At 34.5% G+C, this 19,184-nt stretch overlaps 2 protein-coding genes and 1 long non-coding RNA gene across 6 annotated transcripts in view; 2 read left to right on the top strand and 1 right to left on the bottom strand.

Annotated features, from left to right (window-relative positions):
- Positions 1-19,184, top strand: part of LOC135123655 (uncharacterized) — a 482,510-nt gene that overhangs the window by 353,189 nt on the left and 110,137 nt on the right. The window lies entirely within an intron of this gene.
- Positions 390-11,444, bottom strand: LOC135123654 (uncharacterized). The gene is made up of 4 exons (XM_064048494.1): positions 11,338-11,444; positions 3,536-9,906; positions 3,302-3,486; positions 390-842 (listed from the first exon to the last, which is right to left on the bottom strand). Exons 1-2 carry the CDS (start codon positions 11,350-11,352, stop codon positions 4,561-4,563), a joined length of 5,361 nt encoding a protein of 1,786 aa, XP_063904564.1. The 5' UTR covers positions 11,353-11,444; the 3' UTR covers positions 390-842; positions 3,302-3,486; positions 3,536-4,560.
- LOC135123659 (uncharacterized) lies at positions 836-12,590 on the top strand. The gene is made up of 2 exons (XR_010279676.1): positions 836-2,210; positions 2,295-12,590. It is a non-coding gene; the product is annotated as an uncharacterized LOC135123659 (long non-coding RNA).

The raw sequence follows: 19,184 nt of genomic DNA on the forward strand, positions 1-19,184 counted from the left end.
TTTTATCATCTACAAATTGTCAAAAATATTCGTCTGTCTTTCTGAAATAGACTGTCACTTGAATTATGTAACATGTATATAATAAATTTTGCACGATGTCACTATATAAACACAATATTTTTCTGTAATACTTATTTTCTACGATCGTTTTCAGTACAAAATATCATTTTTTGAATCAGTATTTTTAACTTTCTAACCGAATAGTTTTGTTACATACCTACATAGTTACACTCTTTTATTGTTGCACTTTAATAACAATAAAATTTAATGTGGACTTGCACATCTGTAAAATTTAATAAACTATTTTGAAGAAATTTAATAAGATAATTCACAGCAGCTAAAGACCAATGATACACAAATATAAACATAGGAAAACATTTTTTCTAAAATAATTCAAAAATAAAAATTAACTGTATAATACATTTAAACAAATAGAAGTAAATAATAATTCTCAACAACGAAAAAAACATGACTGACAGAATTATAACATCTCTATGGAAAATACGTACTAACTATTCTGAATTGCATTCATATCCGAATTGTCAAAGCTTCAAGTTCCCGGCCTTACAATATTATAAGAGATGTTTTACTTGGCAACTTAAAAGTCACTGTTTTGATGTTTGGTGTACAACAATAAACAATTCTACCCCAGATATATGGAAAAACAGCATCCAACATTGTGAGCTTTTCCGAATGCAATGGGTGTAATTGATAGGAAATTTTCCCACAAATTTCAATAAATCCGTATTTTTTGCATCCATCTGTAACACGAAGGACAAGTCAGTGAATGTTGTGGGTTGCATTTCTTGAAGTTTGACTTCTTTCATCTGCTTTAAGTAGTCCTGAGAAAGTGGAAACATGTATTAAATAGGTAATAATTTAAAAAAATTATTGTTATGATTGAAAAGACACAAAAAATGAAATTACATGACATAATAATAATTAAAGGAAATAAAAAACGCTTTTTCTCTCCAATTACTTTTGGAATATTTTTATTTGCAGCAACCCGTTTCGGATGAAATCCTTGATAACATCGTTAGTTTATTCGCAAGTATCCCCAAGGACAGGCAGTAGAAGTAGCCACACAACACATCGATCGAGCGGAAAGAGCAAGAGGGAACAAAGAAATTCTAAAGAACATCAGCTCTTTCCCCAATATTGGCGGGAATGGTAACTGATAAACTTGGACAACGAACACTAGAGAACAGAGAATTCTAAGAGCAAATAATAATTTGGATACGTTATGTAAATGACATTTTCTGCGTCTCGAAAGAAGAGGGAGAAAGAAATTAAAAGAATTTTTCGAACACATCAATAAATTAGACTAGAATATCTGTTTCACAAATTGAAACAAATAATAATTTAATAATTTTTTTAGATATCAGCATAACAGGAAAAAAGAACAAACTAAAATTATTAGCAACTCACAGGAAAAAAATATGTGGAGATACTACTATCAATAAAACGTCCCAACATCCACACATACCACAAATCACCCGATTTAGAGCTTTATACAGGGTTTTTATAAACGATTCTAAGGGCGTAGTTGGCCAGGGATTTAAAAATCCCGCTTCGATGAAATTATGTCCCATTATGACAGTTCTTACTTGTCATTAATGTCATTTGTAACCTGTCATTTAGAGTCATCGCTTTTGTTGTTCTAACGTTTTCCAAGTGTGAATTACAGTAATTCTCGTTGATCCAAGCTCAAAACAACAAAACCGTCGCTTTCAAAACTTTTGGTGCTTGTGTACGAAAATTTTGTTTTCGTGCTTCGATGCGAAGATCGTAAAAGTGGTTTATTCTGTTGAACAAGACATTTTCATTGTTATCGCAATGGGACATTCTTAAACGAAGAGTGTGTGTTTTCTGTAACCGCTTGTAAGCAAAAATATCTGGCCAAATACCGTGATTTAATAATTCAAGAAACATCGTTAGAAGCTCACATTAGAGATGTAATCAACAGATTTGTTCGATCTGGCAGTGTCAACAAAGGAAAGTCTCCTGGAAGAGCTGCAATATCTGAGGAAGTTGTTGATGATTTGAGATGATTCGAGCGGAATCCGCAAACATCTTTGGCAAGATTGTCTCAGCAGTCAGGAGTTCCTGTTGCAACGTGAAATCGAACAATGGGTCCAAACTTGAGGAAAGGTTGTTACAGAACATTTTTGAAATTAAAAAGAGAGTGAATACGTGCACTGAACAAAATGGTATACATTTTCAATATTTACTGTTATGTTTAACCACAATAAATTTGTTTCTTTTCATTGTAATGAATTAATTTAATTTTTCAGTAAGATATGAACAATTTAGGCAACCAGATATACTGTGTCGTAAATCCTTTGGCATTTAGCAAACTCCACATAAAGTGATAGGCAGCACGCTTCCATGACCTATTTCGACCCTATAATAATTTTTAGATACCCCGTTCAATTGAATTAAAAACACAAACATAATATGAAGAAAATGACAAAGAAGATAAGATCATCGCACATATAGCCTTCAACAACGAGTATTTCTTAGAAGATATAAATTATATATTCACGAAAATAAACGAACCAAGAGGAATAGAAGAAAAATATAAAGGAAAATAAGATAGAAATAAAGAAATAGATAATGTATATAGCAGAATTTTGTACATTGGCGGTGTATCGAAGGAAATTAAAAAAATCATAGAATAATTTAACATAACAATTACTGTAGAATGCACAAATGATATCCCCACATTGTTCAACCAATAAGGTGAAATCAATAAAGAAGGTAGGAGATGAATCAGCTGTAAAGAATGCGGGGCAACATACATTGGAAAAATAGGTACAAGCATCAAACAAAGAATAAAAGAACATGCAACAACACCTTGTTAGACATAAGGAAAACACAAAGAAGAATTAACCGTAACCACTGACAAAAAGATGACCAGCAATATCCAACAAGGTAAAAGCGACAAAAAATTTTAAATTTTCGGGGGAAATCAAAAAACGTAACACTGCGTGACTTTAAAAAGAATATTATCGTTTATTGTAAGTGTTTTTAAAATACATTTTAATTTGTATAGTGTGTCAGCTCATAAGAAAACAGACATTTTATGTAGATTTGCAAAATTTTTGACAGGTAGGACTTATATAAAAAATGAGGTGCTGTACACCACCAATTGAATTTAAATTGTAGAATCGGCGTGATCAAATATTTTATCCGAAACCTGTTCCCCGTAAATAAAAATGTTCCAAAAATAAGTGGAAAGAAAAAGCGTTTTTTTCAAGGGCATTGATATCAAGAAAAGAATAAGTAAGATTTTACTTACATTTTGCATAGAGTTAATAACAACGTAATGTTTCAAAATCATAGCGTTGTAAGGTTGCCTCGATTCCTAGAATCACATCTAATCTATTGCTTTTAGATATGCTGAGTGATCTGTTCTTCCTGTTGACAATTAGAAGTAAACATAAATCATAATTTTCGTCCACCGTATACAAGTTTGCTAAAATGCTAAAACCAGAGTATATTAAATACGGCGAATCTTGGTTTTCCTTCTTACCTTACGAACAGCTGTCAGTAGTTAAGTTTATAATCTGCTTCCCTTTTAGTTGATAAGTTACGTTGAATTTTGGTAATTAATCTTGAAAGATTATTTGTCGTATTTATATCTCAATTGTTGTGTTGCCAGTTGATCGTTGTAAATGTTAGTAAAAATCGGTAAGAAAATCTTGAGGCAATACTAAATGGTGCCAGGCTATAGCTTCAAATTCCAATTTATATATTTCTAATGTAGTCACGACAGGACAAAGCAGACGTGATGAAGTGATGTAGAGAAACTTTTGTTATTAAATGTACATCGATATACCAACTAATATCAGTCATAATCCAACAATTTAAGGTAACATCAGTTGATGAGTGATGAACACTAACTTTTTCTTCTTAATTTTTAAATACTTTGCATTCCACTTATTTATTATTTTCGTGATTTTTCGAGTTATTTTTTTCTCAGATTACCATTTCAGGAAGTTTCGTTACACATAGCTTTACGCGGCGAATGTACTTGCAAAAATATGAAATCTGTAGAATTTAGCCATTTATGTTATCGGGTTTATATATGAACGATTTCTTTGAAGCGAGTGTACAAATTGCCCTTCGTAAAATTGCTCCTTGTTAAAATGAAAATCGACACTTTTTAAATTGCATATACAAAAGAAGCGTTCGTGTCCCATTATTTCTTTAAAAACTCTTTTGGTTAATGGTGTACGTTAAATTTGTCTTGGATGGATGCCAACTAAGGCTGTCAAAATAACTTAATTTATTGTCATGACGTTTTAAAATAAAGGCGTTATATTTCCCCAATAAAACATAGTATAAAAAGGCTTGTTTTACTTCGTAAAATCTTGAACTGGTGTCATAATAGTGAGTTTATGAAACATGTTCTTTAAAGCATTATTTTATTGTGCACCTAATAAAATTTCCAAAGGAACAGCACATAATGTCTACTTTAGTAGTATCATTTTTGGTTACCTATTTATTAACTATACTAACAGAGAGACGTAACATTAAAACATACTCTACAACTCACTACATTACGCTGCAATTAAATCGCTTAGAGGCGCTTTGGTTCCTATTTTCCCTTTTTGAAACATCATAAAATGGTGTGCCACGTTTTTGTTTAGCGCTATTGATTTTGCCACCATGTGTCACCAAGTACTGAACAGTAGTTTCCTGGCCTGTCCGGAAAGCTACATCTAGTGATGTCATACTTTCCCGATTAGTGCGATTGATTTCAGCACCGGCTTTTATCAAACATTCTATAATAGCGTCATGTCCGTGCGCGGAAGCCATATGCAGGGGTGTCCAACCATCGTCATTACCACGATTGGTTTCAGCACCGACTTTAAGTAGATATTCCACAATTTTTTCATGGCCCTTTCGACAAGCTGCGTGAAGAGGAGTCAGACCCTCATTACTAACGGGATTGATTTCGGCGCCGGCTTTCACTAAACATTCCACAGTTTTTTCGTGTCCGCATTCTACCGCTGTATGAAGTGGTACCCAACCCATATTATCAAATCGATTGATTTCAGCGCCAGCTTTCACTAAAAATTGCACAGTCTCTTCGTGGCCCTTTTGACAAGTTGCCGAAAGTGGCGTGCTGCCGTCATTATCAGAACAATTGACATCGACCCCGACTTTCACTAAGAATTTGACAATATTTTGGTGACCGTGTCGGGAAGCGGAATGGAGTGGTGTTTGACCCCTTTTATTAAAACGATTGATATCGGCGCCAGCTTTTGCCAGATCTTTGACAATTTCGTCGTGGCCATATTTCGCGGCTATGTGGAATGGTGTCCAACCCATAGCTTCAGCGCAGTTGATGTCGGCGCCGGCTTTCACCAGGTGTGTCACAGCTTTACCGTGGCCTCTATGACAAGCTACGTGAAGTGGTGTCGCACCCTCCTTATTACCTCGATTGATTTCGGCACCGGCTTCTAGTAAGTAACTAATAATTTTTTCGTAGCCGTATTGGGACGCAAGGTGCAGCGAAGTCCAACCATCACCATAAGCCCGATCAATTTCGCTGCCGGCTTTCACTAAATATTGTACAGTTTTTTCGTGGCCGTTGCGCGTAGCTAAGTGAAGTGGTGTCTCACTCTTTCTAGAAAGACAGTTGATTTCGGCGCCGACTTTTACTAAATATTGTACAATTTCTTCGTGACCATTCTGTGACGCTACGTGAAGTGGTGTCACGTTTTCAAGGTTAGACCAATTGATTTTGGTGCCGTTTTCGACTAAGTATTTGACAATTTTTCCGTAGCCATACTCGCACGCTGCATGAAGTGGTATCCAACCCAAATTATCGGGGCAATTAATCTCTGCACCTGCTGTCACTAAGATTTCGACAATATTTTCGTGACCGCTTTGCGAGGCTACGTAAAGTGGTGTCGCACCATCGTAATTACCACGATTGATTTGGGCGCCAACTTTCACTAAGTAGACAATAACTTGTTCCTGGCCATTTTGAGAAGCAACATGAAGTGGTGTCTCACCCTTGTTACAAACGAGACCGATTTCGGCGCCATTTTTGACTAAGCATTCAAGAGTTTTTCCGTGGCCATTGAAGGAAGCTATGTGAAGTGGTGTCCAGCCCTCACTGTCAGTGCAATTAATCTTAGCGCCAATATTCAGTAAGGATTGTACAGTTTTTGCCTGACCTTTAAAAGAAGCCGCATGAAGTGGTGTTCCACCCAAGTTATCAGGGCGATTGATATCGGCACCGCCTTTCGCTAAGCAGATCACCGTTTCTTCGTGACCATTAAATGATGCCACATGAAGTGGTGTCACACCCTCTTTACAATCGCGATTTATTTGGGTCCCGGCTTTCACTAACGACTCTACAATTTTTCCGTAGCCATTTAGCGAAGCTGCATAAAGTGGTGTCTTTCCGGATTTACTAACGCAGTCAATTTCGACACCAGATTTTAGCAAATATTTAACAATTGTTAGATGACCACTTTCGGATGCCAACAAAAGAGGAGTTTTAGCCGTTTCTGCGGTAGTAAATTTCACTTGGTGCCAAAGGTTACTTAATTCTTGAACCGTAAATAATTTACACACCTCATCGTAGCCTAGCAAAGAGGAATAATACAAGAGGTTTATTATTTCATTACAAGTGCATGATCGATTTAAGGCAGAGTTTATGGTTTGAAGTAATTTTAGTTCCGCCCCTAAACTCTCGCTTTTTCTGGCGTAAGACAGTGGCGTCGCACCCAATAACACGTCATTTTCGTCAACATCGTTCTTGCTTTGTAAATACCTAACAGTTTTAAAATACGCTTCTTTTTCCGCTTTTTTACTGAAACTGTTGTTTTCGTGTACAATATACTGTCCAGGTACACCCGTTATTTTTACTTGCGGGTGTCTTTGTCCCCATGAGGAAATCAAATGTAAAACACTTCGGCCACCGTTATCTTTACGTGTTAAAATTTCATCATCAAACGTTTGAAGTAATTCGTAGTTTTTATATAAGACGGCTATGTGCACTTTCGAGTTTTCGGCCATCAACACGTCAAAGAAAAACCGGACGTTATTGTACTTAGCGTCAAATATTACGTCCACGAGTGTGTTTTTAATATTATCAAAATGTTTTGAAAAATATGTAGCAACTAAATATTCCGCGAAAGAGCCATGAAGAAAACGTGGCACACTATTTTGAAAGTCTTTAACAAGACCAAGGGACGAATATCTTTGCAAAACTTTTTCCATGTGCTTTTCACAATCGATGTTTAATCGCTGTAAAATTTCTCCAGGAAATACGACTTTAAATGCGATACTTTCGTAATGAGCTAAAGCTTTTCGTTTTTTCTCACGAATTATGCTTTCCATGTGGGGATTTTGAACATCGAATCCCATTTTATCTTTGTAAAAACTATTAAATTTTTCCTCAATAAAATATTCATATAAGTCGGTCAAAAGAAACGAGTTTTCCATTAGTCTCAAATATTTGTCTTTATTTTGGCGAAATAGTTCTGTAGTCATGAATATTTGAAGCGGAATTCCTAATATGTCCACATGCTGTACAACCGCAAATGATGATTTAATTTTTTCTACGGTGACCTCAATTTCGTCACCAGAAACCGAAAAAGTTAGACGTTTTCTTATGTAATCTTGTTGTTCTTGTTCACTGAACTGATTTATAGCCAGCGAAAGCAAACTAATTTTTTTTTCTAGAAATGTTCTTAGATGGGTTCGACTGGTGATCCATTGAAGGCAACCTTTTTTCGAGAGGTGGAAGATTATTTTTGAAACGGCGTCTAAATTTTCGCTTAGGATTTCGTCAAGTGCATCCCACACATAAATAACACGGTTTTTCTTAACACACATTTCGAAAAAGCTTTGATCTAAGGTTTTGAATGATCGATTTTTTTCTTTCATGATAAATGTTTCAAATAAATCTGTTTCAGAAAATTTGCTATGGTTAAAAAATGAATTAACTTCTTTAGGGTGAATTATGACTGTCCAATATTCGCGTGGGGCTTTATTTTTAAAGCTTTTCATTAGCTCAGATTTACCCATTCCTGGATCGCCAGTTATTAAATTAATATTGTTATCTAATCGGGAAGACCAAAGTGCGTGTTCGTTAATAAAATATTTGCCAGAAAATTTATAACTCTCTAAATCACTAACATCACCTCTGCTTTTAATCCACTCCAAATTTCCATCATTTAAAAGTTTAAAGTAGTGAATTGTTTTGATTTCTGTGTTTTCACTGCAAATTTGTTGTAACTCTGAATCAGTGTAATTCCTATTACCTACATAGATCGTGTTAACAAAGGTGGATTTATCAAGATTAAAAGTATCTTTGTGTTTACTTCGATTAAATATAAACTTATGCAATTCATTGTTCGTTAAATTTTCAAAGTTTTGATTCTTTTTCTGTAAAAAGTTATCGATGTCAATTAATTTGTATTTGCTAAGTTTGTCTTTTACTTTGTCTAAATTATTTGCACAATTTAAGACAAGTGTCGTATTTTCTTGAACTTTTTCTAGGTACGCGATACTAATAATATTTCTAGAAAGATAGCGTTCAATGTAGGGTTCAGGAAGTGTTTCTTTTTCTCCGCCTATATTACATGGACCATTTAGCATTTCCACCAAATTGTCTGTTGTAATAATTTCTAAAAATGGTTCATCATTACCGAAAGCGCTTAAAAGATCAAGTTCTTTCTTTTTTTGGATAGATATTGTAAAACTGTGCATCACTCTTTCACGCATGTCACGCTTCTGAGACAAGTCCGATAAATTTCGAAACACCGAATAATTTGTCATCCATCCCTTCTTCTTGTCTGCACCAACCAAGATGAACTTTTTCTCTGGACAGAGCTGCATGACTGTCTCAAAGCCTTCAAACTCATGAACTATCAGTGGACATTTGTCCATTATCCATAATATTTGACTAAATGCCATTACGTTTAAGTTATTCCCATCGATGCAACTGGTGGCAAGTTGATAATTTCTTCCAACTCTAGTTAATTCAGTAACGTCGATCTTGTCTTCTCTACTGTCACCCCACATTTGTTTAACCGTTTCACATGATTTTTCCCCAAATAATGTGATGTCGAACTGCGCAATAACTTCTCGAAAAATTTTCGTCCTCTCGTTTACTGAACCAAGGGATAAAGGCTCGATGTGAGAACACAGAAGCTGCAGCGCAATTACCGTCCTCATCCACTTTTTGGTTAGTTTTGCCTTACTACCTTCTTGCATGTTCCATTTAGATATCATTTTAAAAACTTTGTCGAATATGTCCTCGTTTGAAGTATATGTTGCTCTGAATTTGTTCATCGTTGAATTTCTCATACTATCAAAATTTTCTTGATCGGTGTATAGATAAAATTTTTCAAAAAAGGCTTTATATTCTTGAATTTTGGGAAGGTTTCCTGTGGTCGATGGATCTTCGACTACGTGAAACTGATAAACCCGATTTGCTTTTTCTGAAACTTCTAAGCTGCCTTTTGCTTCAATCGGCTGAATATAAAACGCCTCTTCTTCGAGCTGAAATTTTACATTGTCGTTGCAATTGAATGGACGATTGGTGAAGAGTATAAATTCGTCTGTAGTACTCCCTATTTCTTGGTAACATTTGAAATATTTACTAATACTGAAATCCCCTTTTTTGGATTTTAAATGTTCTGTGGACAATATTTTTCTCTCGCTGTGCTTCAACTGCATTGCTATCACATCGATACCTTTATTTGATTCAAGTTTGACGACTAAGTCGTCAAATGCTCCAAATTGTTCATCGTTTGACGAGAGATGAAAATTTTTGACAGTATCGTCGGTTATTAGTTGGAGGATAACTTTGGTGATAACGGCATTCTCGTATTCCTTACCCTTATCCGTCGTTCCAGTCCTTTTGCGAAAAATCTGAAACATCCACAAACATAGATGACAAGAGTATATTAAGTAACAAGGAAACAAAAAAGAGCGTAATCTCATGACTTGAGCAGGAACCGCAAAAAATGAAGCATTTAGTTATACGGATGCGTATGGGTTTTTTCGAGAGTCCTTGGGCATTTAGTAAAATACAATAAAGTGAGAGGCGGCACGCATCCATGACTTATTTTGGCCCTGTATTCATTTATAGAAACTCTGTATCTCTCTCAATTAACAAAAGAGTTGTTACGATGTAATCTGAGAGAACACATAAATAGTATTCAGTTATAAATTAAATATACAGGGTGTTTTGGAGCATATGCGTCAAATTTCGGATGCAAATTCTGTCGTTTCTTTAAAAAAATAATAACATTTTTCTTAAAATTATTCCTTTTCATCCTGGAAGTCTTTGGAATTTAACACTACCTTCATTATTCAGCGAATTTCATTATATAAGTTTCGTAAATCTCTGGCAATGAAAAATGTAAGTTATATCATTACATATGCGCTTTATAACAGTCATAAATGACACTTTGTAATTGTCACTATGCGTGAATTATTTTTTGTATTCGTCAATGTTGGATATGCTGTCATGGACTTTGATATGGTGGTAAAACCCAAAGTATGCACTAGTACGCATTTAGCAATTCTTCTTTTCTGTGAATAAGAGTAGAGATGAGAATGATTCTACCACTTTGCTCAAGAAAATCAAATTTAGGTTGGTTGAAAATTTCGTCGAGAATTTGGTTTATATCCAACGTCAAAAAAATGAAACAGTAATGAATCTGGCAAGAATTACGCATAATAATTAAGTATATGAAAAAGTGTAAGGAGTTGTGATGTCTAAGGTTTGGCCACACTTCCTGAAACACCCTGTGTATTGACTAACATAGCTTTCCTAATTTTAGTTTTTTGAGTATTTTTAAGAAGACCAGAATATTATTGCAATTTATATGTACTCGTATACACAAATATAGTAATGGGCATCTTTCAGTCAAGTTTTATACAACATTTTTTCGAAATGACTCCGTTGGGTTGTTTGGTATACATAAATCTATTACTCGTTAGGTTACTCTTTTGCCAGAATTTTTCGAAAATTTATTACCGTTCAAGAAAACTAGTTGGCAAAAGCATTCATTTTTTTCAGGCATTTTCTGTAAGCAACAGCTGAAAATAAATTTGCTTCATGAGCCAGGACATGGTTGGACTTATCCTTAAATACTCAGGTGAGAATTTTCTTCTCAATAATTTGCTATTAGCATTTACTAAATTAAATAAATGTACAGAGGGAAACAAACCCAATATGTTGGACAACTGCGCTGAATATTTTCGTATTGATTTTGACATCCGACCTGAACATTTTCAGCTGTCAACGTTTTTGGGTTTTATTCAAAGCATAATAATATTTAGTTAAGTACTTACTTCGGCCTTCTCCATCTCTAGAGTAAAAATCACTGTTAAAAGTCAAAAGTTTCACAACAAAATTATTACAGTAAAATGTATTAGTACAGACACATTTATTTATATGGTAACATTAAACATAAAGAAGTTATCAGCAGATAATAGTTGAGGCTGACGTCATGTCAGTTCCGTGCACATATCAAACACACTTCCGGTTTACTCAACATCTTTATCTAATAAATCGTTTTGTAAAAATGATGTTTCTAATTTCAAAATTAGGATCACTCCTACAAGGAAAACAGTATTGAAGGTCCATCGTCTAATTTCTCATTTTAAATCATTTTTATTTTAAACTGATGCTTTTTCGGTCGTCGCACCATAGTTTCCGTTTTATTGAATGTCATAATAGTTCTGCATTCACCACAATATATTTTGAATTTTTTCACTTAGATGTAGGTAAATATTTATGTGTGGATAATAATAATATAAGGACCTTCACTGCTGGCGAGAAATTGTTGTCATTGGAGAATTCTAATTTAATATCTACCTTCTTGAAAGCAAAGTGTGATTCGAGAGGTTGGGAAGAGGGGTTTATTCAAATAATCTCGCCGAAGTTTTTTTTATATAAATCATAAGTGCGGTATATTGTCGTTCAGTAAATTAATTTTGTACCATTTCGTCTGAATAAAATAAAGTGAATTCTTATTAACACTGCTTTGTTGAAATAATTTATGTTACCTACTTGTTGATGAATCTAGTTATTAATTAATAATATAATTCAGTTCTTCCTAAAAATTCCGGCACCCTTTCCTATACTTTTCCTTTTTCTTCAAAAGTTATTTTTTTAATTCCACCTTCAAACAGCAATTATTTCAATCATAACAGGCATAATACTCCATTTTATTTAGTATATAATTCAAGTATTTTTGGATCAAGTGCTTGAGACTAACCGCCATAAGTACCGTTTTGGGTTTTCTGCCTGTTTGCTTACCGTTTTTGAATCACCGTTCCCGAGCGAAAACCCGAAGAACCCTGACCCGTTGAGCACGCGTGTCGCCGTACCGTCTCCGCTCGATTTCCCGTTCCAGGATCGCCGCCCCCAGGTAGGAGGAGCCATCCCGAAGGAAGCCACCGTCCAGGAGGAAACAACCATGTGTTATTTTTTTTTCTTGAAGTTCAAACCGAATTGTGATATAATTTGTAATAATTAATCATAACATTATTTTAGCCGTGTAACTGGTGGTAGGGAATAAAAACCTGATTATTGTTAAAGATTCCGCCGTTTTATTTCTCGTTTCCGTGGGCGCTTACCAAATCACCTCCGGCTTTAGAGCCAGACCGGTGCTCCCTCCCCGAAGAGGGAGCTGGCGCCCGAGCACCGCTGCTCCCAACCGGAGGCGGCATAGCTTAGGTCACCCAGACGTGTTTTTTTTCAGCGGCACTAGTCGGCACAGGGCTTGACACTGAGGCACGCCACCCCCACGCGATATCGGTGAAACTCTGGACCATCACCGTCCGTCGTATAAAGTGGGTATAAGTGCACTGTAAAATTTAAAAGATCAAAACAGATTCTCTTTTTCCATATTATTTTTTTATAAAGTCTAAAAAATACCTAAGATTGAGGCAACTTAGAATAATGTCAAGGTTTCGAGGAAATTATTTACAATATAATTGTTTACCCTTTGAAATTTATCATCCGATGCTTCCTTAAGAAATTTTGTAACGTGATTTCTTGACAAAGTTTTGGTTCTGAAGAATAGAATAGTCGTAGTGCTATTAAAAATTACAAACTGGTGATTACTATCAATAACTTTAAAAGTGGATTTTTGTAATATACAGGGTGAGTCACCAAGCGCGCGTTTATCCATATGTCATTATTAGAAATAGAAGAAAAAGACAACGGTTAAAGTAGTACGTTTCTTTGAGGACTATACTCTAAAATTATTTTTAATTATACTGTTTAACTATACTGAGTGTTCTCTTTTTCAGACGTAACCCACAGCTTAGTTTTTAATAAAACCCCCTATATATTTGTACATATTTTGAGTGACATTTTCTTAGGCTTTACAACTACAATTTACTTTTGAAATTCCGATGCAGAGTTGCGAAGTTATTATTCCATTTTTCTTGAAAGTTTTTGGCGATGGAAGGGTGCACAAAAAATCACAATAAGGTTATTTTTAAGGTCTATCTTACGGTATTTTGTGGAAGAATAAATAAAGGTACGCGCTTTACTGTGGTATCAACTTGATTAAATTTTAATATACAGAGTGTTTATACAAAAAACTAGAACTATACAATTTTCAAATATCAATAGTTCGGTTTTTTCAAATGGAACACAGTTTATTTTATTTTATTGTATTTTTATCCTCATTTTTCTAATATGTCGATGTGTTGAAATAGAATAAGATGCAGTAATAAAATATAGGGTGCTCTATCTGAAAGACTTAAATATGAATATTTGGAAATTGTAGTAATTAAAATATTTTTATAAACACTCTGTATACGAAAGAAACATTAACCTCATTTCTACCACACAGTAGTTCTGCTAACACAAATATGGAATTTATTCTTTTGTGCTATATGGTAGACAACTATATTTTCTTCCACATCTAAGTACTCCATTTCCTGCATTGACAAAACTAAAAAGAATATCTTCTAATATACAATATCTCTTTGTCGGCTCTACTTTCATTGGTGTAAAAGCCGCTGTCTGCACTGTAATTGAAACCAGAAATTCTCAAGTTGTGACTTGAAAGTAAATCAGAAAAAACGAATCGAAACATTTTTAATGAAGGCAGCCTTTTCCCTACAAAGCAACGAACTAATCAAGCCAACACAGTATTACATTCCCCCAATAACAAAATCGGGAAATTCTTTGATGAAAAGCAGTATTCGGCCAGCCAGGACTTTATTAACCGTATAAAGAGCTCACGTTCGTAAAATCTATGAAATAATAACATAAAGGAACAGTTTTCGGCTTGGAATCCATAAAAACTACCGTAAAAACAGTTCAGGAGCGCTGCAGTCGCTTAAAACAATTATGCAGTTTACAGCTCGGGCCGTAAAGTTTTAATTACGCTCACATGCACAAATCCGGTAGCAGCGCCACCTAACGCCGGTTTCCGGTTATAAATGTTTTACTAGCAGACCTGACCGGGCCCATAAATCTCCTCCGATATGGTCCATTTATCCTCACAGTTTTATTTGCCCATCGGAAGGGTTGAGGGGGTCCTACTGTTTTATTCATATGTTGGCAGAGGACTTTAAATTAAAATACATGTAAAGTAGTGACTTCGATGTATTTATCGTCTGACGGGAGCGAACGTTGTGCTTATTTTACAAGATTTCAAGCAAAGATGGTGTTACGACCGTTGAAAAGGTTCACTTTTTCTTATTTTTACGTGCTCAAGCTACGAGTGGATGATATTTATGTAAATTTATTGCATGTATGAAGTTCTAGGTGGACAGCACAGCGCGTAAGTTCATAAAGGAATTTTTAAATATATGTGTCGTAGTTTGTACATAAAACATACAATTAACAAAAATCGTTGTTAAGCATGCCCAAGATTTTTTATTGTTGTTGTCATTCCTCATTTTGAGTAGTAGACGATGCTCATCCACTGCCAACTTGAGGACGTTTTTTGTTGATCGTTAAAGATGATTGTTGGAGTACGGTTAAATTTAACGAATATCTGTAAAATAAGGGGCAATCATAAACTGACTGAACAGAAATGTAATTTTCAAACCAAACAAAGTTTGTGTTAGGTTGAACGATACAACGGAAATTAGGTTCGTCATGCAAACAGTAGCAATTGGCAGAAGAGGAGATTGTTTACCATGTACTGAAAAATATCACTGAAAAATGGTAAACTCCCTTTGTGGCAATTGTTAATCGGATTGAATTTCATAGTCCAACAATACTAGCTAATTGACTAAGTACTCTAACTTATGGCAAAAATTTCTCTTGAAATGGAACATGTCCTGACCAAATCTTGGCAAAACATTATTAAATTATCATTATTTTCTGTTATTTCCTTATCCGAAGAGTATTCAGATACTGTGTTTACCACCGATTTTTCTTGTGTTGGAAAGCTAATTTAACCGGAATGTTCTTAGCTACGTTTGATAATAATCACTTCAGTCATTTCAAGTTCATCATAGCTCATAACAAAGTTGGTTCACGTGAATCTTAATCTTAACCAATGTGAAACTGTTTAAGAGTCCGTTTTTTATATGTCGAGCGTTTTTAACTTTCTTTACTTGTTCTAGAAGTAAGAGTAAGTACTCTTTCGCTAACCCATTAAAACCAAACTATTAAACTTTGTGGTGGCCTTGGCGGCTCTTTTCTATAACTCGCTTATTTGAACATTTAGTGTTCGAGTTTTGATGTTTGAATTTTTGGCGGTGGTCGTACGAATATTGCCCCTTAGGTCTCGGACCTGTGAAGAGCCTATTCGGAAGGTGAGAAAGGTAGATAAATTAAAACACTAAGCGGATTCGCTCCATAAAATAATCTATTAATATACAGTTTAAACAAGATATAACGAGATAACGGCTCGTTAAAGTGGCCGAGTAAAGTCGATAAATAAATAATAGAGAAATAAATTTAATTGCCTAACAAAATAATCTTCCAATTACAAGACACCACATTAAATTAACATTTGATAATTTAATAGCTACTAACAGCCTACAGCCTATATAACAACTTACTATATAGTTTCATTCAAGAATTCACTGTTAACATTTAACAACTAACAAAACAAATTTAACAATTACTTAAAATGACAATAAACATAAATATGAAGCTAAGTTAAAAGTAATGAGCAGGCCTTAAGATGGCATTCCTGAGTCGCGGCTCATGATTTGAGAGAACTCTGAGAAATCGATATAACCATGCATACTGAATGAGCTTTCCGGTGGGGTAAAAACATGGGTAGCACCCTGGACTATCCTAGTACGACACAAAAGGTCTGAATACAATCGCAAAAGGAGAACCCAATTGGGTTCATCGTAACAGTTCCATATTAACCGATTTCATATTAACCGAGGGCAGAATATTGCACACACGCAGTATTCACAAGGCCAGTGATATCTTATACGATAAGAACCATCAAACAGCGGTTTTTTGACCACCAATGTTGGAAATGTGGACGGGTTAAGAAGGAACTCGTTTAAGTGTTTGCTGGGTATGTGAGATATCCATTTGGCAAATAAAGTGTCTTTAATAATGTTATCTTGTATTCATCATAATGAGGTGGGTGAAAATTATTTTTATTGTTAGTATTATTATTATTATCAACAGTTTATTTACAATTTACAGTTTTATTATTGAAAACTCACTTGAAACATATTCTCAGCATATGTACTTCTTTACAGGTAGTTTTACAGTCCACACCCACCTTTATTTTAACTTATAGGGGTTATGATAAAAAGATAAAATTTAGAGGCCCGGGAAGTCTGTCTAAATAAATTTAGACCATTTTTTTAAATAAAAGTCACAACTCTAGTTATTATCTTATTCTTACATATGTACATACTGAAACATTCAGAAGGAAAACGTTATTATTCCTATCCTTATCTGCACTCTTTCGTAGAATCCCAAACCAATTTGCCATAGGGTGTAAGATCTTATTTAACCGTCATAATTCGATATTAAGAGGTCTAAAAGTGAAATTTCGCCCCGCGACCCATCCTAACATAATAAACGACGTTGATTTAGAGCAGCGGTCTTCAAATTTTCTTGAGTAGTGGAACCCTTTGGGTTGTGTTATTATTTTTGGGAACCCATAGGTTAATATAGAAAAAAAAAGTGTTTTTTTAATGTCCGCAACTCTTTTTATATACATTTAGTTACAGTTGATATTGTAATGAACACACACATTTTATTCATTTTATATTGATTAATATTAATACATCCTTTACGTAAATTTTTGGAAAAAAATCAGTGATAATGTAAATTGAAAAACATTGAGATTTAACAAAGATTTCGTTATTTTACTATAAATCACCTCCAATTCAATGGCTTGGGTGTGCTTGTGTATTTTCACATAAGACTCTGAAATCGGGTTCTATTGTTGTTAACTGTAAACGCACTTCATTTTCTGCATTTAATCGATTTCTGTACTTAGTTTTCGTTGCAACATACGTCGAAAACGATTTTTCGCACAAATACGTAGTGGAAAATGGCATTAAAATTGTTATTGTAGCCCTTTTGGAAATTTCTGGATATTCTGTTGCAATGTTAAGCCAAAAATTAAGTAGATCTTCTCCATGTTTTGACAGCAAAGTAGAATCGGTAGCAACATCTATTAACTGTTCTTTTTCTTTAATTGCTAAATCATCAGATTTGTTATAATTTTTAAATGGGCCTTTAATCCAGTCATGATGAGCATTTTTTTCGCTTGGAAAATATTCTTTTAAAGTCGCTTTTAACTGGGCAAGATGTTCCAAAATACATAGTTTCACATCGTAGTCTAATTCTAGTTCATTTTCAATTAGAAAATTATTGAGTTGTACAAAACATTCTACATTATTCTTTCTTACAATTGATTCCCACATATCTAATTTTAATAGTAATGCATTAATTTTTTCCGGAACCTTGATAATATGTACCGTGAGTCCTTGAAGGGATATATTAATTTCATTCAGTATTCCAAAAATGTCTGCCAGGTAGGCTGCCAATTGTAACCAGTTTTGATCATGTAATTTTTGGGCATACTCAGATTTTCGTTCATTCAAATAAATCCTTACTTCATCTTTTAATTCAAAAAATCGGCTCAACATTTTCCCTCGCGATAACCAAGGCACCTCTGCATGTAGAACCAAGGTTTTTGGATTACTAGATAATTCCTCACATAGCAAGGTAAATAATCTTGAGTTTATTTCCTTAGATTTAATGAAATTAATAATTTTCACAACTTCATCCAAAACATCTTTTAATAGTTTTGGTATTCGTTTTACCACGAGTGCATAACGATGAAGGCAGCAATGAGAATGTCGCATGTGTGGAGCTATTGCTTTTATTCGTGAGACTACCCCTTTGTTTGAGCCCAATAATGCTTTTACTCCATCTGTACAAATATGTGAACATAGATCCCAAGTTAATCTATGGTCTTCCATATATTTATTTAATAGCTCGAAAATTTTTTCACCAGTAGCTCTCTCTGTTAGAGGTTTGCAAAAAAGCATATATTCTTCAATGGTAGAATTCCAAACATAACGGACCAAAACTATCAAAATCGCCAATCCAGCAACATCTGTTGTTTCATCCAATTGCATCCGTAAATTGATGAGGAGAAGATTTTAAACGAGAAATTAATTCGTCTTCACAAAATGATGACATTGTCTTAATCCGTCTTGCGATTGTAGTATCAGAAAGAGGTATGGTGTCAATTTTCTTAACATATTTTGCACCAAGCTTACATGTTATTATGTCTTTAACACAGGGTTTAATTAATTTTTCAGCAATAGTGTATGCCTCGCCTTCTTTAGCAATTCTGTAACTAATTCCAAAAAAAGGGATGCCATGTTATCAGAGTATATATATATTTAGCAAAGGCAGTTTTTTTCATTTTCAATTCATCACGCTTACGTTGAAAATATTCTATGTTTTTACTACGCAAGCTAGAATTGTGGGAGTCCATATGTCTTTTTAATTTAGCAGGATGTAAACTACTATTACTAACAATGTTTTCACATTCAACACACAATCTATTCGGTTCATCTTCATTTCCTGTCCAAGTGAATCCAAATGTTAAATATGTTTCATCATATTTTCGTTTCTTCATTGGGATGCCGGAACAGATGTAGAAGTACTGGCTACAGTTGATGTCGAGGAATCAATGGACCTTATCGTTGGATCACTT

This window comes from Zophobas morio, unplaced genomic scaffold (assembly GCF_036711695.1).
Source record: "Zophobas morio isolate AGI-343-1 ecotype UQ-CSIRO unplaced genomic scaffold, CSIRO_AGI_Zmor_V1 ptg000006l, whole genome shotgun sequence".
Lineage (NCBI taxonomy): Eukaryota > Metazoa > Arthropoda > Insecta > Coleoptera > Tenebrionidae > Zophobas > Zophobas morio.